This window comes from Kwoniella dejecticola, chromosome 9, assembly GCF_000512565.2.
Source record: "Kwoniella dejecticola CBS 10117 chromosome 9, complete sequence".
Taxonomy (NCBI): Eukaryota; Fungi; Basidiomycota; class Tremellomycetes; order Tremellales; family Cryptococcaceae; genus Kwoniella; species Kwoniella dejecticola.
In genome coordinates, this window is record NC_089309.1 from 648,405 (window position 1) to 671,750 (window position 23,346).

Sequence of the window (23,346 nt, forward strand, 5' to 3'; positions counted from 1 at the left end):
CATCCTATTGGGCAGACCCAAACAAGCCTTAAGCAGCATGTCATCGCCTACAGTCCCCCTCACGCCGCCTACCGCTCCGCTCATACCGCGCTCTCAACCTCCTCGTCCCAACCCGTCTCAAGCACATTCCTCACCTGTCGTCTCAATCCAACAACGCTCAATCCCACTTCATAAACAGCCTTCGGAACCCCTCTTCTCGGATAGTGTCATCTCTTCAGCCTCTGCATCTGGTTCTGGCTCAAGTTTGAAAGACTCCAAGGGAATGGACGTTCCCACTACAGAAACTACCACCCGGACAAGCGATAGTGCACCATCCAGTAAACCGTTGGTCACCCCTACAACGTCAGGATCCAATGCGAACTTCGCCTTGGGTGCTCTAGGTCCGGCATTCTCAGCTAAGGAAGCTGCTCAATCTTCAGCCCAGTATCATCCATTGAGTAAACAGGGATTAACAGCGTCCTCCTCAACCTCCGTCTCAGGGTTATTATCCGGTCTACCTAATCCTTCGACAGGGAACGGGAGCAGCGCTTTACATACTCCGATAAGCCATCAACATGCGCCTGCCACCAGCGTGAATCAGACCCCGCAGACTGGGGCAAGCAAGATGGCAGCAGCTGCCAAGCGGGGCTTAGACGGGATACCTACGGCGTCAGCAATGGGTCTAGCCAAGATGCAAGAAGAGGAAGAATCTCATCCGCTAAGCGAGAAAAACCTGAAAGAAAGAGATTATCAGACTATACATACGCTGAATCGACTCTTCCATCTCCCCTCGCGCTGGCGATTGATCAGACCGTTGGGACAAGGAGCCTATGGACTGGTGATTAATGTGCAGGATAGTTATTCGGGGGAACCGGTAGCTGTTAAATGTATAACGAGGGTGTTCGATAAGGTGATACTTGCGCGAAGGGCGTTGAGGGAGATCACTTTGTTAAGGCATTTTGGCGGACATGAGAATTTGACGGGATTGATCGACTTGGACAATGTCTGGGAAGGGTATAATGAAATGTAAGCTATACCCTGTCCGACTTCGGTTTGTCTGTGGAAGTAGCTTAAGATGCTGATTGGTAATTCTTCGTGCTGGATCATCAGATATCTATATATGGAGGTGGGTCTCACGTATTTCCAGACTCCTTTTTTGACATAGCTCTGATCGCTGACAGCTACGGTATGATGCAGCCAATGGAAGCGGACCTGCATCAAATCGTTCGATCTGGTCAAGCCCTCAGCAATAGTCATATACAATACTTCCTCTACCAGCTCTTGCGTGGAATGAAAGGGAGTACCGTCGATAAGTGTAATACGAGTAGTCGTCCTGCTAATATCGTTCGTTTCAGTACATACATACTGCCAACGTGATACATCGTGATCTCAAACCCGGAAACTTACTGGTTAATTCGGATTGTGAATTGAAGATATGCGATTTCGGATTGGCTAGAGGCTTCAAACCGGTCACAGGAGAAGATGATCAGAACGCAGAATCGAAATTGACGGAATGTGAGTCTGTCTTCAGACTCGTCTCTGATATACCTCTCTTCATAGCTTACTGGGCTGCTCTTACCAGACGTCGCGACGAGATGGTACAGAGCCCCAGAGATCATGTTATCGAATAAACGATATACGACAGCTATCGATGTCTGGTCGATAGGCTGTATATTAGCTGAATTGCTAGGAGGCAAACCGCTGTTTAAAGGGAAAGATTACGTGGATCAATTGAATCTGATATTGAGCGTTCTGGGCACGCCGGATGACGAGACTCTAGCTCGAGTCAGCAGTGAGAAAGCCTTGGCATACCTGAAGACGTTGCCTTATTCGCCGAAAGTGGAGTTTGTCGATCTTTTCCCGGAAGCTGATACGGACGGTGAGTCTCTCTGCTGGTCGGGCTCAGGCGGATCGTGTACTAATGCCGAAATAGCTCTCGACCTCTTGTCTCATCTCCTGGCTTTCGATCCATCCCAACGTATAGACGTCACTCAAGCCTTATCCCATCCGTACTTAGCGACGTACCACGATGAGCTGGACGAACCTGCTTGTCCCGAAATATTCTCAAAATGGGAGCAAGTCGAGTCGTTGACCACTATCGAAGAATTACGCGAAGCCATAACGCGAGAGATCGAGGAGTTTAGAGATGAAGTCAGAAACATGGATGTCGATGAGGAGTATTATGATGAAGATGGTTCTGCTTCTGGTTCGGCACCTGGCGAAGGAGTGGAATCCTGGCGTGTTGAAGGTTTGGAGGACGGTGAACAAGTTGTCATCCACGCTTCGCCCATGCCTGACACGCATACCGATTCTGCCCAAGGAGCAGGTGAAGACTCATCATCAGGAATACCTATACCCGGACAACAAGCAATTGGTCATGGTTCTGCTTCAAGAGAGATTTCACCGAAAGCGAATTTCTCTCCGCTTGTATCGTCCTCGCCTCTCGCAAAGAGACAATCGATCATCGCAGCTGCTTCCGCTTCACCAGAACGACGCAAGTCTTCAATAGGCTTAGCAGCCAGTGGTAGTCGACCTCGTACACGGGACGCATCGCCCATCACGCCCGCCACCGCATTATCGGAAGAATCGTTTGGAAATCCCTTCAGCGCTAGCTCTGGTATGTCAGGTAGACAGTCGAGGAGGCAATCTGGACACTCCATGTCGTTCAGCATGTCAGGTGGGACCGGAGGTGGAGGTAGAAGACCGAATAGTTTCCTATTTAATCCTTTTGGTCAAGGTATGACTCCCATGCCTTCGAGCCAGAATCAAAATCAACCTGGTGCGGGTGCGGATGGGACTGGATCCGTGCCGATAGAAGGCTCGACGATGGCCCTAGGCCACTCGAGGGAAAGAGGCGGAAGTGGACATTGGGGTTCTCTCCCACCAGGAACAGGAGGTAGAAGAAGTAGAGCCCCGAGTCAATCTGGAAGTATCAGTCATTTGATCAGGAAATTGAGCTCGGTAGATCTGACCACGCTGAATGGGGACAACCATCATCGTTCGAATGGACATGGACATGGCGAAGCCGATGAAGGAGAAGAAGTACCGCCGATGACGGTCAGTCCGAGTGATGCGCCGCCAAGCGAGGTACCGAAGAATTTCAATTGAGTAGTTCCGTACCCTCGATAGAGATCGTGTTCTCTAGTGTGTTAACATTCCACATCTGTGACAATTACGGTGATGAATTCGGGCATACATCACTAAGCTCTAGAAGCTTTACAATGCATTATTTGCCTCTGGTGTTTCCCCCTTGACTGTGGCTTGACAGGCATCACTAGGAGAGGTAGCGAGGTCTGGAATACGGGCGAATGTGAGATGGCGAGGGCGAGACGGGAGATGGAGGGCGAAGGCGAGCGGAGGGAGGCGAGGAGAGGAGGAGGAGGCAAGGGGAGAAGAGGAGGAGAAGGTGAAAAGGGAATGAGGGGGAGGGGGAAAGAAATGGAGGAAAAATGGGGAGGAAGGAAGAGGGGGCAGGAAAGGCAAAAGGATCAAAGACGAGGCGGGGCAAGACGGAGGAGGGAATGGGTGCAATGGTGCAAAGGGTCTCCCATGAGCTGAGCGATGAGACAGCTGCAAGATGATCTGTCGCCTCATCCCGGGACTCGCTCATCCGGATAGACGCTCGTCATCTTCCCCAAAGCTACGTACTCTCTTCCAAATCGAAAGCAATGAGAGTAGCCACATCTCACAAGCTCAACAAAATTCCAATCCGCAAATCCACAGTTCACGCTTTTCATCGTGTGCTCTCCTCATGTCCGGAGCTCTGGTACTGCTCCTATGTGGTCCCTTAGCCCAAGCCATCCCTTCAACAGCCACATAGAATCAGTATCGCTGGGCTCCGGACAAACTTGTCATTCCCTTCATATTCCTTCGACAACGCTCCTCTTGCGGTAATCAGCCGTAGGAGTCTTCCGCATAGTAATACGACGTTTCGTAAGACTGTGCACGATGATCGTGGGCACCATAGTCAGAGTCTGCACTGCCCCGTCCTGGGCATCCAGGGCCAGAAGAATGATTATGGCGAGTCATCAAGTTGACTCTGGAGAGTGAAATTTCGTCCTGACACACTGAGGTCCAATAGAACGAATTACCACCAAATCCTTTTTTTTCCTAACTGTTGATTTTCCCGTGGATGAGCGTTTTTCATTTGAATCTTTTACAATGTATCGCAAGCCTTGCACCGTACTTGTATAGTTGTTCAATGATGCATACATGCTATGAGATACAGGAATGCGAGTATGGACTTTAAAAGGCGGAAGATGAAATTCTCGCCACCGACTGAAAACACAAGCCGAAATCTAACTCTTGACATCGAATGATCAATGCTCGATGCTTAATGTTTAATGCTTGAGCTTCTTCTGCTTGTCAATCGCGGCCCTCAGCTTGATCTGCTTATCCCTCAAAGAAGCCTTCTTTTTCTGCATGACCTTGTTGGAGCTGGAAGAAGTACAGATCGGAATCAGTGATATTCCTTTCTCTTTGTCTAGCTAGACTTTGGGTTGCTTCGTGATGCGCAATGCCAAAGAGGGAAGACTCACTGCACAGCCATCATCAAAGGCTTATTCCTAGCCTTCTCCCTATTGGTACTACTTGACGGTGTTCCCTTTTGTTTCTTCCCCTTCAAACTACCGAACTTCTCTCTGCCTTCTCTACCCTTCTGTACCAACTCCATCTTCTCTTCCCATGTCGCTTTGGCTTTCTTCCTCGGTCCCAAGATTTCGTTCTCAGTCAAGAATCTCTCGCTCTCGTCGCCATCAACGTGTCTCTTAGACGCCTCTAACGCGGCTAACTTCCGCTTGGCTCCTGAACCTCCGCCGGACTCGGCTAACTCCTTGGCTGCCTTCAGACGGAGTTCGTTCAAGAGGGCGAAATCTGCAGGTGTGAGGATCTATAGACACGAATTTGTATCAATATTCTATCGGCGATGCCAGATGTGCTGTGCCGACTTACCTTCTGTTGAGCCAGTAGAGACAATTTTTTGGTATCTTGAGACACGGCTGTAGTGGCGACCGATACGACCGATTTGCCATCATCCATCTCCTCATCTTCGTCTCCTTCTCCATCTCCATCTTCCTTCTCATCTTCACTATCGCTCTGTTCCTCATCTTTGTTGGCTCTTCGGCTTTTCTGCTTGAGCTTTCGAAGTTTCCGCTTCTCCTCTCTATCTCGCTTCCTATCCTCTTCATCATCCGAATCGGAGATATCCAGCTCTTCTTCTCCCGAGGACACGTCTTCCCATCCACTGGATTCAGACTCGTTATCACTTTCGACATCCCAATCCTCCCAGCCCTTTCCATCTTCGTCCTCGTTCTCCTCCTCGCCCATCGCAATATCTCCATCTGCCTCCTTTCTCAACGAAGCGAAGTGCTCCTCTAACAGCTCCAATCCTTCTATACCTTCAGCAGCGTCTTTAGAATGTCCGTATGCCAATACTTGGTTCCCAATAAGACCCATCGAAGCCGCTTTACCCTGCAGTCCGAATGGATCAGCTGATCGAGTCAGAATGAGGGATTATCTAGTCATAGCACTCACTCGTTCTCGCCTTTTGAGCATACCAGGGTTGACCTCTCTGAACAATTGCAAAAGACCCCTAGAAGCAGTGACCACACCTTTATCCTTACTTTTCCTGTAATCGATCAGGTCACTAAGTAGATCTTCTTCCATACACCACGGCTGACGTCTGCAGACCTCTCGGATCGCGTTCAAACCGGCAGCGATGACTTCTGCACCCACACCAGGATGAACGAATTCTTGGGCCAATTTACGGATGACGGGTGTGAGTACATCGGGAGGTGTGAGCTCGTGCACTGATTGGGCGAGAGAGACAAGGATGAGGGTGACTTGAAGTTGATGATATGTCAAATATCTAGATGGTGGGAAGCGATCATCAGCTTGAGCCTGTCCTTTGAGTCATGAGGTGAAACGCACTTGATGATATAACTGTAGAATCCGAGGACGCATAATTTGTGGACACCCATAACTCGCGATAAGAGCTGCATTATCAGGATCTTATGGTCGAGCGAGTATATTTTGTCTGTATCAACGGGATTAGCTGGAGCATGGAAAAGGGAGAGGTCCTGGAGCCAGCTCACCATGTTTGTGTAGATTGTCGTACAGCTTCTCCCCAAACGTTTGCGGATCATGCAACAGTTCCAGCGCAGGGAAATTCGGAGTCGCATTCAGTCCAGCGGCATGCTTTGCCCGTTTCTGCGATTCAAAGGTGTCCTCAAGTCAGCTTGTTCCGTATGTCTGCAGAAGAACCGAAAAAAAGCTAACCTTGTTCGTCTCCCTTTTCATCTGAGCTAACATCCTATCCTTCTTTCTACCACTCTTTCCTACTTCCATACGATGTTCCATCTTCTTGACGCCTCTCCTGGCTTCTCGGATATCCTCTTCATCCGAGTCAGTCTCATTTTCATCCTCGTTATCTGACCCAAGGAAGAAATGCAATGCGGCGGACTGCACTTTGGTATTTGGGTGGAAGGCAGCGAGAGCAACGATAGATACAGTCTTGGCATCGTTCCTGTAGATTATGACACGTTAGCTACTTGAACAGATGTCACTCGATCGATCTGTAGTGCAGACTGCGCCAAGGCCTGGTGCGATAGTCACTGTGAACGGAAAACAAGGCCAGGCGAAACTTACCAAACCCCCTTCTTCCATAATTCTTTGACCATCATCACAGCCCACATAGCTTCGCCGCCCTTCTCCTTGACCTTGCCTTTACCTTTATCACCCACCACCTGAGCAGTCATCCCACTCTCGACCATGCCAAATAACAGACTCTGCACGACTCTGTTCAGACGGTGGTTCTTGGTCTTCTGATTCGAAGTCTTGATATCCGTCAAGATCGTGTGCCTTATCATTCCCCTTAGGGCTGAGGGGACTTGCGGAAGCAGAGGAAGGAGTATCTGCAATAGCCTGCCCAACAAGATCACAGTACCCATCAGCTCTCTGATTATCCACCGCTTCACTTTTTCCTTGCCCTTAATAGGCATTGTCTATTATGAAGACTTACTCGATCGAATCGATGATTTCTTTATTCCTCAACATCACAAGATTCTTTACCACGGTCCGCCTCAAATCACCTTTCACAGTCTGTCCACCCTCCGCACTGCCCAACAGCAGGCCCTTGAACTGCAGGGGTAGTTCCCTGGTCTCGGCAGGGTAACATTGTGCGACTTGCGAAATGAACGTTATCAGATCGCCGAAAAGCTCGTTGGACTTATCGACATTCGAAGAGTTCGAAGCGTTCGTCGAAGAGATAGAAGATACTTGTTGAAGCCGAAGTAAGGATAGGTAATGATTGTATTGAGTGAGGAATTCCTCTTTGTACCCTTCTGGGTCACGCTATATACATCACAAGACCACATCAGAGTCAGTAGAGATATCGAGCGGGGCATGGGTGGGCATCATCATCACGCGTCAACTGACCTTGATCAGATTCTGAAGTTGCGGTAGGTTGGAGGTGAGGAGTATACCTCTTGATGCTCTTGATTTAGGCATCTTGGTTCTGGGCTTCACACTATCCTACTAATATGTCGAGCAATATAAGAAGGCAATCAGGTTCAAGACGAAGACGGAAATGCTATAATATCGTCAAAACAGGGATCTCACTTAGCCGGAAATTTTCAACTATGTCAAGCGGACATCGCCGACAATACTTGGCGGTGACACAGAATAGTCCATCGATTGCTGCACCAAAGCTATCGCATCTTCTCGCTCAAGAGACAATCTCACCGCTATCAACTAGATATACGGATGCATGGCAGACTCGACTACTCCTTATGCGACTCATGCTGAGCTGTAGGCGCCATATCCCCCGTTTGCACTTTCTGCTCCAATATCCTCGACACACTTTCAGGTTTCACCCCCAAGCCTTTTCCAGCTTTATCACCAAAGTAATCCCTCGCAGCATTGGGATCACTCTCGAATTCCTCTTTTGCTTCGTTCTTATCTCCTTCGCCCTCTTCTGCTGCCGGCGGGGCACCAATCGACGGTGTCGCACCCTTCTTACCCTTGGGTTTAGGTCTATGCGTATCGACGGCAGCTATAGGCAGTGGGTATCTCTCTTCGTGACATCCGTACGCTCGGGGCGATATCTTGATCAAGGTATGTAAGGGGATCTAAGGAAAGGGTGCCAAGAGTAAACATCTGTTTGGTACTTTCGGAGCGGGTCACAGATCATTCGTGGGAGTTAGACATACCTTGATATAAGGCAATTCTTCCTGGGTCTTTCCGTGGAAATACGCATACAGACACCTCAAAATAGCCTGATGAGCAATGATCAAGATATTCTCTTGTCGCTCCAACTCCATGATGACAGGCTCCAGTCGAACAACGACATCTCGGTAAGATTCTCCGCCTCTATATCGGTAATTGAACTTATCTTCGTCCCTAGATTCGTAATCTTCCGGGTATTTCTCCTCGATCTCTTCGTATGTCATTCCATCACATACTCCGGCATCGAGCTCATCTAGCGATTTCCAAGTCTTCTTCTCGAATGGGAGGTAGCTTCCGGTCTGTTGAGTACGTTGTAAGGTCGATGTCCAGACTTCTAGTGGTCCATCCCCTATATTGTCCCTCACCAAAGCTGGCAAGGCTTTGGCATACTCAAATCCTCTAGGCGACAGATCCGAATCTCCTCCTATTTTACCCTCCACGTTGTACATCGACTCTCCGTGCTACAATTTGACAGAAAATTAGCGTCAATATTTTTGGGTGGGAGAAAAAGAAAACTGACCCTGGACAAGTATATACTCCTGGGCTTTAGATGCAAATTCATCAAGTAGAACGCTACTCGAGATTGCAAGTAACTCTGGATTCGATTGATTGTGACGCGTTGGCCGACATTCAAGATTCGACAGTATGATATGTCGGGTTCCGTTATGGTCTGATAGACACTTTCGTACTGTTCGATCCTCTTTCTGAAATCCCTCTCTGCATCTTCTCTAGACATGCCAGCGTAGTCTGGATCTCCGGAAGAGGCTTTCAAAGCTACATTGGCGGCAATGACAACTGGATCATCACAAAATGATTCGAGGAACATCAATTGTAGATTCGGTTCTTGCGCAACTCTGTGTCGGATCCATTCTCTGAAACGCGACAAAAAAAAGCTCAGTCAGTCATCTTTCTGTATTCGGTCATACTGATGGGGCTTACCTCCTGTCCCGCGTACTATTGGTGGCATCCATGATACCGACATTACCTTCCTTCTTCAACCACGAAATCAGGGACTCGAGCGACTCATTGGCGAGTTGTTCTCGGATCTTGCTGGCTTCTGCGTTCGAATGAGAAAAGTAGGTTGCGGAATGGTCGACTTTGCCTCCGCCGCTGTTGTAACGTACAACCTTAGCGAGAATGCTCGGTAGTATTAGAGGAGTTGCTTACGTCTGCATGGCTGCTCTGGCTTTCGATCTTCTCAATTGACCCACATTGAACACATCGACGTTATATTCCAACCACTACGGCGCGATGTGAGCTTTTGGATGACCGAAGCAGGTTGATTCGCAAGACATACCCGGAGATACCTCATGAGCTTGTTACTGAGATATGATTTCCCTCTAGCAGGCAGCCCAACCATAGCTACTACAATCTTCGCTTCCGAGTAATCAGGTTTCTCAACTGGTGGCGGCCATGTAAGCTATGCATGGCGGAGAGGCGCTTAGGAAAGCTTACCGACAGTTCCGATACCTGAGACTGAAGGAGCTCTAGAAGGCGCCTTTGAAGTCTGTCTCAAGACTCTTGTACTTTCATCCAATGTTCTCAGCCTATTTAGGACAGTCTGATCAGCTAACATATCTTGAGATACTCAAGGTAGAATAAAACGCACAAATCAGTCTGGGCACCGAAATGAGGTGTACCAGGTACACTTTGTTTGCCATCATGACTTGGCAGCCTTTCCAGACCTCCTGGAGCTTGCGCTCCTCCAGGTATACCGAAGAGTTTGGGAGAAGAAGCACCGCTTGCACCAGGAGTGACGGCGGGTGAGTTGACTTGAGACATCGGTGCAGGAGCAGAACGTATCATGTCTAGCTTCGATACCGCGTCCGCTAATACCTCTGGATCGACATGTTTCGGTCCGACACTGCCACTCTGAGATTGTTGGTCGGGTTGAGATGGAGGAGTGATGCCTGTCATAGGCAGGGGCTTGGTTCGTGGAGATCTTGCGGAAGGTGGAGAGAGAGTCGGTGATTTTGAGGAAGTCGATGGTGCAGAAGGTGTTAATTGGGGGGATTTGCCTTTGTTAGGCGGAGGTGGTGGGGGCATTGACATCTTGTTGATTTCTGCTGTTCTGCGAAGCTATCGCTGGATGTCGAAGAGGACTGATGGATGAGATGACTGATAACTAGATGAATGGCTTTTGCTGCATATAATTGAGTGAGTTACCGGGTACAAAGCAAGGAGTCGAGTGAGCGGAGTGATACCCAAAAGGATCTAATGACGTTGTACAGCACAGAAATGACACGTGTAATGGAATTGGTTGACTGTACTCGTACTTGACATAATGCGGAGTCTCCATCCGATCCAACCTGTCAACAATGATCATCCAGAATCCAGTTTAACTATTATTCTCAACCGCATTGCATCGCATCTCAACAGACTACCCTTCAAGATGTCGTCCTATTATGGTGACAGAGCGAGAGACATCGCATCTTGGGAATCACTAGAAGCTGCGGACGAAGATGATATCGTCGATACCTCCGAGGTCAGCTTTCGTCGTCTCCAATCTAACATCCGAAAGACGCAAGCTGACGTGCATGTATAGTACGCTTATGCTTCTAGGGACCATATCCTATTCTGCATCGATGCGTCCAGGTCTATGCAAACTCCCTTTCCCGACACCACGAACGAAGATGGCGAGCTTGTGAGGGGTAAAAGCGCTCTCCATCAAGCTTTAGAAGCCGTAGTCAAAATCCAGAGAAGTAAAGTCATAACAGGTCCAGCAGATAGTGTTGGCGTGTTATTATGGAATGTCGACGTGAGCTCTCCATGTCTGGCGGTCTGTCGCATAACACTTAAGCTCATATGTTGAACCTCATACAGCCAGAAAACACACCTTCATCTTCACAAGCATCGTATAAACCGGGAACACAGGTTTATCAGAACCTTCGAACGATAAACGCTGAAGAGATTAAGCGGATAGTCAAGCTTCTGGAGAAAGCAAAAGATGAATATGATGCTCAGAAGGAAGATGATGGACACAAGACTGTCCAGTCGGAAATCTTGGGAGTGACTTTCCCACCGTGCGACAAGGAGGAAGAGTTGAATATAGCGGACGTCTTGGTCACATGCAACTTTCTCTTCAGAGATGCGTAAGTCAGCTGTAAAGGCCTTTAGTAGCCAGCGTGTGAGACTGGCTGAATTGTTCTTGCCATCTCAGTGGAACAAATCTAGCCGGAAACAAGCGGGTTTTCTTGGTCACAGACAGCGATTATCCGCCCGGGAGCAAGATGAATCGGGAACCAGCCAGAACAGTATATGGGGTGAGCTGCTAGCCTATTTGTTCCACGCCGTATCCGTGGGGCCATTGCTCACCACTGTGCCATCTACTCCAGGATCTCTCATCCTACGGCATATCAATCAATACGTTTTTTGTCGATCGACCGAATCATAAGTTCAACCCTACCTTGTATTGGAATGTAAGCCGTCATTCCGTCCGTAGCCATCGAGACAAAAAAGGCTTACTCTACACCTTTACCAGGATATATTGCAACGCGGACCGGAAGATGATGCCCCAGAGACAGATGCGCAACCGGACGTTGATGGGTTAGCAGAATTAGCCGAAGTGATGAATGACCTGGTGATCAGGCATGCACCGAAAAGAGTGCAATTCAGCATACCGCTTAAATTCGGTGGAAAAGATGGAGACATCGAGATCGGCGTAAGCGGGTGAGTAGCTCCTGACCATACTTGATGTAGGACTCCAGCTAAGTCAAGTGGCAGATATGCGATGGTATCGACTCAAGGTAAAGGTCAGCCTAAATTAGTCAGGATGAGGGGTCAGACGGTCGAAGAAGTGCAGATTAAGTCTGAATATACTTCAGCCGTGAGTATCACATTACTCATTCGTGTCCTCTTATCTCTTTGTCATTTATTGACCCTTACGTACTGTCTCTGTAGGAAACCGGTGCTGTGCTGAACGAGAACGAGATTGCACAAGCGTTCCAATTCGGTAACGAAGCCACTGTCAGAAACGTAATAGAGCCGAATTGGTGGGAGAGCGATGAACATCAGATTCAGCAACAAGAGATTGCAGATGAAGTGCTGCGTCTCGAAGATGGAAAACGAGACGGGTTCATCGAGAAGGACGAAGAGGAAGTCGTGGAAGGCTCAAACAAGAATGGCAAGACATCAAAGCTGGACGGCAAGGACGAAAAGCCAAAATTGGTAGCGAGGACCAGAGTGAGTCATGTTGGCTCTTCGCCTGTTCGCATACGCTGAATGGGCTGGTCATAGCTACAATTCACCAATGACGAGATTGCAGAATTTAAGTCGTTGGGTATCCAGCCTCGTAAGCTTGTCTATCAGGTGTTCAATTATAGTTGTCCTTCGTTGTCGCAGCTGACTGATATTGCTTGAGCTAGAAATCAAAATCATCGGCTTCCAGTTCCCCGATCATTTATCATTTGAAGAAAATCTAAAACACTCTTACTTCATATACCCCAACGAAGCAGTACGTAGAGCTTCATCCATTTCCACGCAAGTGAAGGTCGTTCTGATCAATAAATGGCATACAGCAATACACAGGGTCCACACGCACGTTTGCTGCCCTCTTGAAATCTTGCGTCAAGCTGGAAAAGCATGCTTTGGCAATATGCAGGTTCCGGACCAATACTCAACCTGAATTTTGCGTCCTGATACCGCAAGAAGAGACATTCACGAAAGATGGTGGTCAAGATCAACCTCCTGGATTCCACATCATCGTTCTGCCTTATCGAGATGATATAAGGCTACCTCCGAAAAACATGACGGACAACCTGCTTGGTCGGTTCTCATACTCGCGCTCGCTGTCTACCGATCAAACGGCCAAGTCAGCTGACGTGCGTTTTTGGTTTAGCTACTGATCGTCAGGCTCAATTGATGTCGAATGTAGTTAAGAGATTGAGGATCAAAGCGGGACATTACAGGTCAGAAGCATATCCAAACCCTTGTAAGTGCTTCCTTGAATCAATATCCTCGAGTCAGTGGATCTTTTGGTCAAGTGAAACGCTGAGCTGACCACTCCACGGTTACAGCGTTGGCATATCACTATGCTCAGCTTCAGTCTTTAGCATTCGAAGAGGACTTTGATCCAGCTTCATCCCAAGCGCAGGATCTAGATAAGACCTTCCCGAAATGGTGGGGTATGCATAAAGCTGCCGGAGAATTTATGTTGGAATTCAACAAATCTATCGAAGATGACGAAAGAGCAATAGAGTCTCTGAAGGGAGGAACAAAGCGATCGAACAAGGTTGCAGCAGGTGCAGACGCCGGATTGGAATTAAATGAAGAGGATCTGAAGGATTTGAGGGGATTATGGAAATTGGGCAAATTGGACAAGGTGAGTACTACTGTTCACGCTACCCTCGACAGGCGTTGCTTTTTGGGTACCAGTCCGTCGAATGCTGATTGACCGCATTGGAATAGGTCAAAGTGCAGGACATCAAGGATTATGCTAAATTCCATCGTGAGCCCCGATTCTCCCAGTTTCTAAATCTTTCGTCGGTGATCCGAGGACGAAATGAGCTGATAGAATATGAGTGCGTTTCAGAAATATCACTCAACGGTAAAACCAAGAAGGCGGACTTGATAGAACTGTTATCGTGGCATTTCGAGAATGAGAAAGTGGACGATGGCGGCAAGAAGAAGAGTAAGAAGTAGAATGACAGTCCTTTCGACTCAATTCATGTGTTCCAGGCTCGCTTGATAATGTTGTCTGATATGTTGTATGTATACAATATGATAACGTTTATAATTCTCTTTCGGGCAAGATTCACATCAGAGAATCAAGTTAAATTTCACAAGTGACCTTGTGCAAGCTTAACAGACTTTCCTGAGCACTTTGCAACCCCAAGACCACACGTCAACGACTGACTTGGCATACTCGTTTCCATGCAGTGGGAACTTGTTTCACTAACTTAACAGAGAATAAAATGTCTTTCTTACTTTGTGAGCACGAGAAAGTACAGTGTGACTTCGGTGGTTACCCTCTCTAATATGTTTCTTGTGAGATCGTATCGAACCTATGCTCATGTATGGGCAGCAAGCATGCATGCAGGAAAGTCTCGGCCTCATGTCGCCCGAATGCAGGAACGAGGGAATTCAGATGATGCCACAGTATCTACGGTACGTTAGTGCCACTATCGTTTACTACTATAACAGGGAATTTGAACGCACAATTCGACGTTGCGTACTTCCCGTTTGTCGTTATGAGCCCTTGATCAGGAACATTGGTAGGACGTATATGAGTGATACGAATTACTCGGATTTGGTTGTGCTGTATGGCAGAAGGGAAATCGACAGGCATCACTCCATTAAATGGGGGCGAATGGTCGTCAAGGATCGAGAATTAGATTTCATCTTTTCAACATCCGGACGTTGGGAATTGGTATGAGGAAGAGGTAAAAGGGTGAAAATCACCGTAGCGCGGATTAGACAATAAGTAGTGAGGTAATTTAATGATTGAATAGCAAACGTAAACAAAGATTGGCGATTTTGTAATGATGATTAGAAATTATCTCTAGAAATGAAGAAAACACGACATTTACACGCGACAATTGATATGAACTGAACCCGCCAATTCAAAACATGCACAAACATGCAATGCAATACGAGTATCATTCAACTTATCATCCCTTTTCACACAACATCCCTCCCTATCAGACCTCACTATCCTATTACAACGACCATAGTGAGATGGCTTCGGACGAAAGCAAGACTGCATCCTCACCCATAAACACCAAATCCGCAATAGAACAATCTCAGTCTGAGACCAAAACGAAAAACGTTCAAGCTGAATCAACTACCAATTCGTCCGTGCAACCAAAATCGCATACTCAATCACCAATCGTTCTCGGTCCACCTTCTGTGACTGTTACGCCTGCATCGCCCGCTTCGTCACCCACGACCACACAAACAGCTACTGTACCTCACGCTAACCCCACAGACACCCCTTCGATTGGAGAAGCGACTGTTACTGCAACTGCAACTGCAACTACCCAAGAAATGAAGGAGAAGGGAAGTCATCCAACTGATTCGGAAACCGCTCTAATCGCCCAACAACAATCATCCAACATGGAGTCCAATGCGACTGGAGGAGCTGCAGCAGAAGGTAGTAAAGGTACATCAGGCAGTAGCCCGTTAGCGAACTTGACAAGGAGGTTATCAGGTAAATCGTCATCAAACCCGAATGCCAATACCACCACGTCAAAGGCATTGGACACGGCATCAAAGGAAAAGGAAAAGCCCAGTACATCCTCACCCGCACCAGCACCAGCTCCAGCAAACACCACATCAATACCCAACCAAGCTTCATCGTCGACCGCTAAATCCCCTGCTCCTGCTGCAGCATCGACGTCCACGCAGAAGGCGTCGCAGAAGAAGAAAAAGAAAAGAAAAGGTTTAGCAGGGTTCCTTCTTACGCTCGGATGCCTTTCTGCAGATGAATTTGAAGAAGACCCAAAGAAAGTCAACAGAAGTCAACCGCAAACAACCCAGAAACCAGGCTTATCCGTCACTACCTCTCAAGCTACTGCTGCCCCTTCCGCAAACCAGACAAAAGATAGAAAAGTGGACGAAACTGCTGTCGCGAGCTCGGGCCACCAAGCCGAACCGACCGCTACTACCGGAACGACGTTGGTTGATACCAATGGAGAGGGCGATAAAGCTGTCAAGGCAAACGAAGAGCTGGTCGTTGCTCCTACCGAACCTCATACTTTGCCAGATGACGAGGTAAGCTGATTGTTCTTCAAATCCTGAATCCGATCGAGAGCTGACCGGTACCTCGAATGAAGACTGCTGGAGTCACATCGTCTGCTGTTCAACCACCCGGAGGAGGTTCGTCGTTGCTCGGTACACCAACAAGATCACACCCCACGCGGCGAGACTCGGATGTTGTCCCGCCGTCGACGTCGGCCGATCAAGATCGCACGGAGACTAGTGGAGGTTATACCGATATAAGTAACTCGGAGATACAAGACGAGAGTAGCGGTGGTGCTGCCGAGGAAGGAGTCGACGAATACGGGATGGAAGATGATTATGAAGACGAAGAGGATAGATTGATCGAACAAGGTGGTATGGGTATACCCTTAGACGAGGTGAGTCAGCTGCCTTCAACTGGATCGAGCTTCGTAGCTGACGAGATTGTCTCCAGAATGGTCAACCAGCACCGTTGTTACCACCGATCCTGAAAGAGCATCACGGCAGGAAATGTTTAGTTCTGGATTTAGACGAAACATTGCTACATAGTAGTTTCAAGGTCAGCTTGGTGCGAACTTCCGTTCTCTGTGTATAGCTAACATAATGCGTAATTGTTTTTCAGTCCTTGCCCTCGGCTGATTACATCGTTCCGGTCGAAATCGAATCGCAAATCCACAATGTCTATGTCATTAAGCGACCGGGAGTTGATCATTTCTTGAAGGAGATGGGAAAGATATACGAGATTGTCGTGTTCACTGCATCTTTATCCAAAGTGAGTTTGCCCCCACATATCCCGCTTCTCACCTCTCCGCGATCATGCTGATGCAGCTTTACAGTACGCCGATCCTGTCTTGGACATGCTGGATATCCACCGAGTAGTCACCCATCGTTTGTTCCGAGAGAGTTGCTATAACCATAAAGGCAATTACGTCAAGGTGAGCATGCTCAAAGGTCATTCCCTCACATCTCGATCATCTAAAGTCTGATCAATTATGCTGCGTATACTCAGGATCTCTCACAACTCGGCCGATCAATCGAAACTTCCATCATAATCGACAATTCCCCTGCATCCTACATCTTCCACCCCAACAACGCCGTACCCGTCTCAACATGGTTCAACGATCCTCACGATACCGAATTGACCGACTTGTGCCCCTTCTTGGCTGATCTAGCTACTGTCGATGACATCCGTGGTGGGCTAGACGGAAGGATGAATTAGGATATTCAGCGAAAGATTCCATCCACACGTTCTTGCGGTACCTGTCCAGATTACCTCGCCGACCGGCCCATCTTCTCGATTTCACAACATGATGACGATGACGATAACACCGTTCAAACCCACAACCTGATTATTGACCAGCATGAATCTCCCATATACCCTGTTCTTTGCGAACGACCTGCCTTACTGTAACAATAATGCGACATACGACTCATCATCCGGTTGACATCAATCGGACAATCGCCATGAAACCCCAATACTCTTAATAGACTGTATGGCCAGCCAGGCGAAAAATTATCAACCGCCTCCTACATCCTCCAATGAAAACAACGAGACATGCTATAATGCGTATATCACCGTGTTTCCTCATCGGCTGCTAAAGCATCTATACCCTTCTGCAGAGTCCGACTCTCTTTCCATCTCTTTGGATCTTAACAGTCTACCCGCATAGTATACCCTAATTGCGCTTGTTCTTCGGTTTGGTTTGTTTTGTTTCTGTGAATGACATACATGCTCTGTTATATGATTTCTTTCTTCTTTCTCTCCTTCTGTCTTCTTTTATCATGTAAATATACGTATATATCTCCTAGTCCTTTCATGGTGACGTCGCGATGGTACAAAGTAGGATTGGTAGATATATATCATTGGAATGAGGAAGTATGCATCATCATCATCATTCTGATGACTGATTGGGCTGGGGCAGTCCTACCGTATCGCACCTCCCTCGACAAGACTAGCGCTTGACCAATGCACGCTGAGCAAATAAGATAACCGAACGCGGACCTTTCCGATTAATCTCCCATTCCACAATTCGATGATTCGATAATTCAAATCTCAATCTCAATCTCAATCTCGAAAATAGACGTAATCGACATCAGATCCACTTCAATCCCTTCTTGTATTGCCGACTCACGCCCGTGCATCCGAGATCTCGATCAGTATGAGGGGCACTACAGCCCTTTCAGCTATCCCGAAAGCATCTTCAAGCGCTTGCTACAGTCCCAGCTCAAGATCAAGTCCCAGCTCAATCCGATCGATATATCCCATTACTCGAGCGACATCGACACCAGTCCCTTCGAGATCTTTATGCAGCTCCCATGGTACCAAGTTGGTCGCGGGATCGACTCACAACCGGACATACGGGGGTATAAGACATCATGGACACTCTGCCTCGGCTTCCTCATCTACAGTTGGCGCTGTTAAGCCGATACCGATACCGATACCGATACCGATACCTGATATCGGTCCTGAGAATACGTACGATATAGTCATTATTGGAGGAGCTAATGCCGGATTAGCATTTGCTTGTGCTTTGCGTGAGTGTCCGAGTCACTGTCGAATTTCCTGGATCATGATTGAGCCATGAGATGTTTGGAACAATCCATCCGACGGGATGCACATCCCCATATTGGTCCAGCATGCAGTCGGGATATTGAAGAAGTAAGAAGCTGATAAGTGTTATATGCTACGACACGGTCTGGTCTGGTAGTGGCTCAACCGACCATCGCGGCTTCTACGAGGATACTTTTACTTGAAGGATCATCTCTGGACAAGACCCGTAATTGGACGGGAAAAGGTGATTGGGAGAATAGGATAAGTAGTTTGACATGGGAGAATATAAGTTGGTTGGAGAGTGAGTCTTTCAATTCGCAAGCCTGTCTCGTCTCAGAGCGGTCCGCCTTGCCTCAATCATACTATGTATACGTCCATGTCCATGTCTATGATCATGTTCCAACCCATGCCCACCTTTGAATCTGCCTCGGAAGGACAAGGAGGCTGACATCCAGACATGTGACAACAGGTATAGGAGTCTGGAAACATATTGAGCATGGTCGATCGTGTCCCGTTGAAGAGATGGTCGTGAGTGTTTACACTTTTCTTGCTCTCCAGTATCGCCCTCATCATCTCCATTGCTATGACTATCACAATCCAACGAGATAAAATAACGCAACTTGAGGGCAGACAGCTGATAAAGATCATTGTTGTAAAGATATGGGCAAATCCTTCGCCATCTTCATTCCCTACAATCCACTTTCCCCCGCTGGGTCACCCAATGGCCCGAATGACCGAAAATATGAACCTCCAACGTGCGTTGTTACGCCGTATAGAAGAGGTAGGAAAGGGCATAGTGGATATCAAGGAGGGCGCACGAGTCAGCGAGATGAGGCTTGGTGAAGGCGAAAGATGGGTGGGGCTGAAAGTCGGTGAAGAATGGTTGAAAGGTAGTTTGGTTGTGAGTGAATTCCCATCCATTGCTGTTTCGTCCTTTGTATGGAAAAATGTCCTGCTGATCTGTACGAGTGACGTGCACATCAGGTCGGCGCAGATGGACCCAACTCGCCCGTTCGACTGTTCTCAGGTATCGAAGTCTACGGACACGCCTACCAAACACACGCCGTCGTAGCCACCCTGAATCACCCTCCGTCCCCCTTATATCCCAATACGACAGCTTTCCAGCGATTTCTGCCTACCGGGCCAATCGCTTTCTTGCCCTTGAACGAGGAGACTTCTACTATGGTCTGGTCAACTTTACCTCAACATGCCAAAGCCTTGAAATCTCTGTCCAGCGACGCCCTCACATCCATGATCAACGCAGGATACCAACTACCCGAATCTGCCCTCACCAAACTCACCGATCAGATGGTGCAGCACGATCAGATCGGTCAGCCTTTATCTGTCGATCAAATCAATAAAATCATCTCTGCCTCGTTGTTATCTTCATCTGGTGATTCGATTCCGGCTGAACAACCTATCTTACCGCCAACAATAACTTCCGTCCACATGCCTTCCGTCGCTTCGTTCCCTCTCCGACTCTCCCACGCTGAGGAATACCTCGGGAAACGGACCGCTCTGGTAGGCGACGCAGCACATACGATCCACCCATTAGCTGGCCAAGGTCTGAATCAGGGCTTAGCAGATGTGCGCGTGCTAGCTCAAACGCTCGAAAACGCCCGAAAGTTGGGCGGGGATCTGGGAAGTAAGACCAGTTTGGCAGATTATCCAAGGGAGAGATACCCCTTGAATCATCTCATCTTGTCCACCACAGATAAATTGCACTATATCTTCAGGGCGAGAAATCCGATCGTAGATTGGTTCAGGGGTACGGGTTTGGAGATTATCAATGAGATTTCACCACTCAAGAAAATCCTCATGGGCGGTGCGGGGGCTGTTCCCTCTTCAACGCCTTCCTCGTCCTCGGCCTCTTCGCCTCCTTCTCCTGCTAGAATTGCGACCAGTCGAAATCAACCTCAAATACTTAGTAATGGGCTGACGGAAGCACAACGAAGGGAATTCGGGAGATCTCACCCTGAAGATTCGTTGGCAGATACAGCAGGATGGCAGAAGATAGCGGCGAATTCGGTGGAAGGGTGGTTCACCCTCAAGGGCGTGGTGGGCATGGCGGGAGGTATAGCGGGGGGACTGTTGAGCGAAGGTATGAAAAGAGCTGCAGGAGCTTTGCAGAAGAAGTAAATAACGTTCTTACACTACCAGTATACGATGCAGAATATATTTCATCAGCTATTATGCAGAGTTTTCAGAGTAAAGCTTTAGATTGGCCCAACTCGAGCATAATCATTTTATCCCGTTGCATCCTTGTCAGACAGATTATTTACAATTTAGCATGAGTTCGATAGCCGGACCAGAGAGAGACATATCAATTAATCGTTATATGAGGGTAAAACAGACACCGAAACTATTACGGAGTTATGTGGGCACCAACGATCCCATAAATTAGATTTCAGCCCCTGTGGAGCGAGAGCGAAGAGACTTGTCAGCTACCGTACGGCCGGCCATATGATCAGGTCTGGGCATCACTTACACTGCATCCTCCTGTTTTCCTGCACCGGAGTATCGTTATCGTCCGCGAATGGATCACCAAAGGGATCGTTGGGGTCCAATAACCCCTTTTTACCTTGAGAGGTACCGAACTCATCCTCCAGACTCGCATATTCTCGGGCTGGTGGCTGTCTCGCATTTCCACCGGCGCCACCAGCGAGCGATTGTCGTCGTGATGGACCTCTAGAACGACTTTGGTGGCTCGTTCGCCATTCTTCATCGGAGGAGTTGTAATCGTAGTCACTATAATCAGATAGCGATCTATCAAAGGAATCACTTGAAAATCAGCTTCTCCATCTTCTATGGCTCAGGAAGGAATCTGACGAATTGAGCTTGCATGTGAGTAGGGTAGCCGGGCGAAGAAATTGTCAGCAGGCTCACCCTTGACCGTACGAATCTTCATCACTATCCGGTCTCATAGGCTGAGGTAAACCTCTTCCCTTATCTTTAGTCTGAGAGATACTGCCAAAGTCCAGATCGGCCAGATCAGGATGAGCACTGCTCTGTCTGGCAGGCTGCTTTTGAGCCGATTGCTGTCTTCGCAGAGCTTGTCTGGCAGACTCTTTCTTTTGACGAGATTGCAACTGATCGATCTCGCCCGTTCGTTGAGCTTCCAGTTTCTGAGCTGCGAGTCGCTTGGCGATCGCTGCTGTCTCTTTCGCTTCGTCGTCATCTTCAGAATCAGAATCAAGTACCGCCGGTTTAGATAGCTGTTTTCGGAAGCTTGTCAGCCACCCTCAACGATGGAATGAGGGTGCAGGAGATGATTGCTTACCCTATCGTACAGCTGAATAGCCTCGACGATCTTTTCATTGGCGTCCAGAAGGGTACCGACAAATTCTTCATCTGTGACCAGTTGGATGTATCGGATGATAGGTCGTCTAGCAGCCTTGGCTTTGTCGAGATTGTCTTGCACTTTAGGCGATTCTAGAACGCTTTCAACAGACCGATCGATGTGCTGTCATGGAACAAGTCATCACAGTCAGCATCAGTTCAGACGTTTGCCGTTTCCTTGGGAGCAGAAGATCCAAGCTCACCCTGCAAGAGTTGACCAGGTTGTTGGCACATTGGATCGCATTGGCGATGGAAACCATGACCTGTGGCTTCTCCTTTTGGAAATCGAAAGGAGGTCTCTTGGGCTGGGGATTTTTGCCTCGTTTCTTAGCATCTTCCTTAGCTTGTCTCCTTCTTTCAGCCTCTTCCAGAGCTTCTTTCTGTCTTCGAGATTCCAAAGCAGCCATATCTTGCTTTCGTCTCAACTCTCTTTCCCTTCGCTCGACTTCTGCTTCTCGTTGTTCAATCAGGATTCTCGCCTCTCGCTCTCGTTTTCTAGCATCGGCATCTGCTTTCGCAGCAGCTAAATCGGTATAGGTATCCGGTCCTCTGGATCCCTTTGAAGGTGCCCAATCGTGAGAGAAAAGATCGTCATCGAATCCTCCTCGATTGGCTGACGAGGGCTGAGAGGAGGTTGAGGAGACGGAACTTTGCTTCGTAGGAGCCATTGGGGTGGGCTGTGGAGGCATGGGGAATCTGTCAGCTCTGCCGCAGAAGCCACTCGCACGACTAGGCATTGAGTCCACTCACCTTCTTCACACCAGGTCCGGCGCCTCCGTACTTGGCATACAATCGAGCTACTTCTTGCATCCTAGGCTCGTCCTATTGCGATCAAAGGGTATTATTCAGCTTGATCCCGCCAATTGCATGGGGATACACAGCTGACCTTATAATGCAATGACCATGCATGGAAGACCAGAATCAATCTCTTCTTGACCTTGGGATCAAGTAAGGACTAATCGAAAGAGACCGTCAGCTATGACGAACAGAATCTTTACAACTTGATTCCAGCTTACATCGTTTGCCATCTCCTTCAAACGATCCATGAGCTGCTGGTTTGCCCAACCCAGCTGGAAACCCTTTCCAGCATTTTCAGTCAAGGCTCTGAGAATGACAAGGGCTCGGAGTTGTCTGTGTACATTTCCGTATTTCAGTTTTTTACGGATTGCTCTTGCGGCTTCCTGCATTTGTGACCATCTAGATCAGCTATCGAGTGGTACCGCACATGGTCTATCCCAAGAATCATTGCTTCCGTTCTCCGCATGGATGGAACAAAGAGATAGAGTTAGACATACAGTTGTTCCTTGATACCCTTGGATATTGACACTCTCCACTAATTCGGGTATACCATCCAAACTCAGCTCATCATATCGATCGGAAGATAAGACCTCGACCCAATCGGTGATCGACGAGTGAGGTTTTCCTTCCTCCAAGTGGGACAGGATCGACATGGCACTCTTGAAATAACCACCTGCTTGCGACATCTTGTTTGGTTGGCCTCTTAGATCTGGATGAATGCGATTGAGACTATGAAATCAACAAGACGCCTTCCGTTGTCGTGTATATAAATAGCGAGT

General features: G+C 48.1%; 7 protein-coding genes across 7 annotated transcripts; 4 read left to right on the top strand and 3 right to left on the bottom strand.

The window, feature by feature from the left end:
• Positions 1-37: 37 nt before the first annotated feature.
• Positions 38-3,087, top strand: I303_107201 (uncharacterized protein; the record flags this gene model as incomplete). Its single annotated transcript, XM_065969523.1, has 6 exons — positions 38-1,005; positions 1,090-1,105; positions 1,177-1,284; positions 1,335-1,494; positions 1,562-1,858; positions 1,913-3,087. The coding sequence occupies 6 exons, from the start codon at positions 38-40 to the stop codon at positions 3,085-3,087; spliced, it is 2,724 nt and encodes a 907-aa protein (XP_065825595.1).
• Positions 3,088-4,319: 1,232 nt separating this feature from the next.
• I303_107202 (uncharacterized protein) lies at positions 4,320-7,485 on the bottom strand (the record flags this gene model as incomplete). Its single annotated transcript, XM_065969524.1, has 10 exons — positions 4,320-4,416; positions 4,518-4,867; positions 4,930-5,448; positions 5,512-5,845; positions 5,908-6,013; positions 6,072-6,186; positions 6,256-6,502; positions 6,625-6,900; positions 6,998-7,329; positions 7,414-7,485. 10 exons carry the CDS (start codon positions 7,483-7,485, stop codon positions 4,320-4,322), a joined length of 2,448 nt encoding a protein of 815 aa, XP_065825596.1.
• Positions 7,486-7,757: 272 nt separating this feature from the next.
• I303_107203 (uncharacterized protein) lies at positions 7,758-10,254 on the bottom strand (the record flags this gene model as incomplete). The annotated part of the gene is made up of 8 exons (XM_018409884.1): positions 7,758-8,105; positions 8,187-8,663; positions 8,723-9,074; positions 9,142-9,312; positions 9,370-9,443; positions 9,500-9,603; positions 9,658-9,749; positions 9,812-10,254. 8 exons carry the CDS (start codon positions 10,252-10,254, stop codon positions 7,758-7,760), a joined length of 2,061 nt encoding a protein of 686 aa, XP_018260887.1.
• Positions 10,255-10,594: 340 nt separating this feature from the next.
• On the top strand, positions 10,595-13,842 carry I303_107204 (uncharacterized protein; the record flags this gene model as incomplete). Its single annotated transcript, XM_018409885.1, has 15 exons — positions 10,595-10,687; positions 10,748-10,960; positions 11,026-11,294; positions 11,363-11,465; positions 11,538-11,621; positions 11,684-11,871; positions 11,926-12,028; positions 12,103-12,384; positions 12,439-12,493; positions 12,567-12,655; positions 12,720-12,966; positions 13,040-13,132; positions 13,218-13,522; positions 13,609-13,648; positions 13,733-13,842. The coding sequence occupies 15 exons, from the start codon at positions 10,595-10,597 to the stop codon at positions 13,840-13,842; spliced, it is 2,274 nt and encodes a 757-aa protein (XP_018260888.1).
• Positions 13,843-14,877: 1,035 nt separating this feature from the next.
• I303_107205 (uncharacterized protein) lies at positions 14,878-17,098 on the top strand (the record flags this gene model as incomplete). The annotated part of the gene is made up of 6 exons (XM_018409886.1): positions 14,878-15,912; positions 15,975-16,277; positions 16,334-16,438; positions 16,502-16,651; positions 16,716-16,814; positions 16,889-17,098. 6 exons carry the CDS (start codon positions 14,878-14,880, stop codon positions 17,096-17,098), a joined length of 1,902 nt encoding a protein of 633 aa, XP_018260889.1.
• A 940-nt stretch (positions 17,099-18,038) lies between these two features.
• Positions 18,039-20,569, top strand: I303_107206 (ubiquinone biosynthesis monooxygenase COQ6; the record flags this gene model as incomplete). The annotated part of the gene is made up of 5 exons (XM_018409887.1): positions 18,039-18,414; positions 18,588-18,731; positions 18,900-18,958; positions 19,089-19,331; positions 19,415-20,569. The coding sequence occupies 5 exons, from the start codon at positions 18,039-18,041 to the stop codon at positions 20,567-20,569; spliced, it is 1,977 nt and encodes a 658-aa protein (XP_018260890.1).
• Positions 20,570-20,830: 261 nt separating this feature from the next.
• Positions 20,831-23,253, bottom strand: I303_107207 (uncharacterized protein; the record flags this gene model as incomplete). The annotated part of the gene is made up of 9 exons (XM_018409888.1): positions 20,831-20,844; positions 20,919-21,196; positions 21,317-21,645; positions 21,711-21,893; positions 21,973-22,446; positions 22,520-22,591; positions 22,656-22,724; positions 22,786-22,950; positions 23,065-23,253. 9 exons carry the CDS (start codon positions 23,251-23,253, stop codon positions 20,831-20,833), a joined length of 1,773 nt encoding a protein of 590 aa, XP_018260891.1.
• Positions 23,254-23,346: the final 93 nt, after the last annotated feature.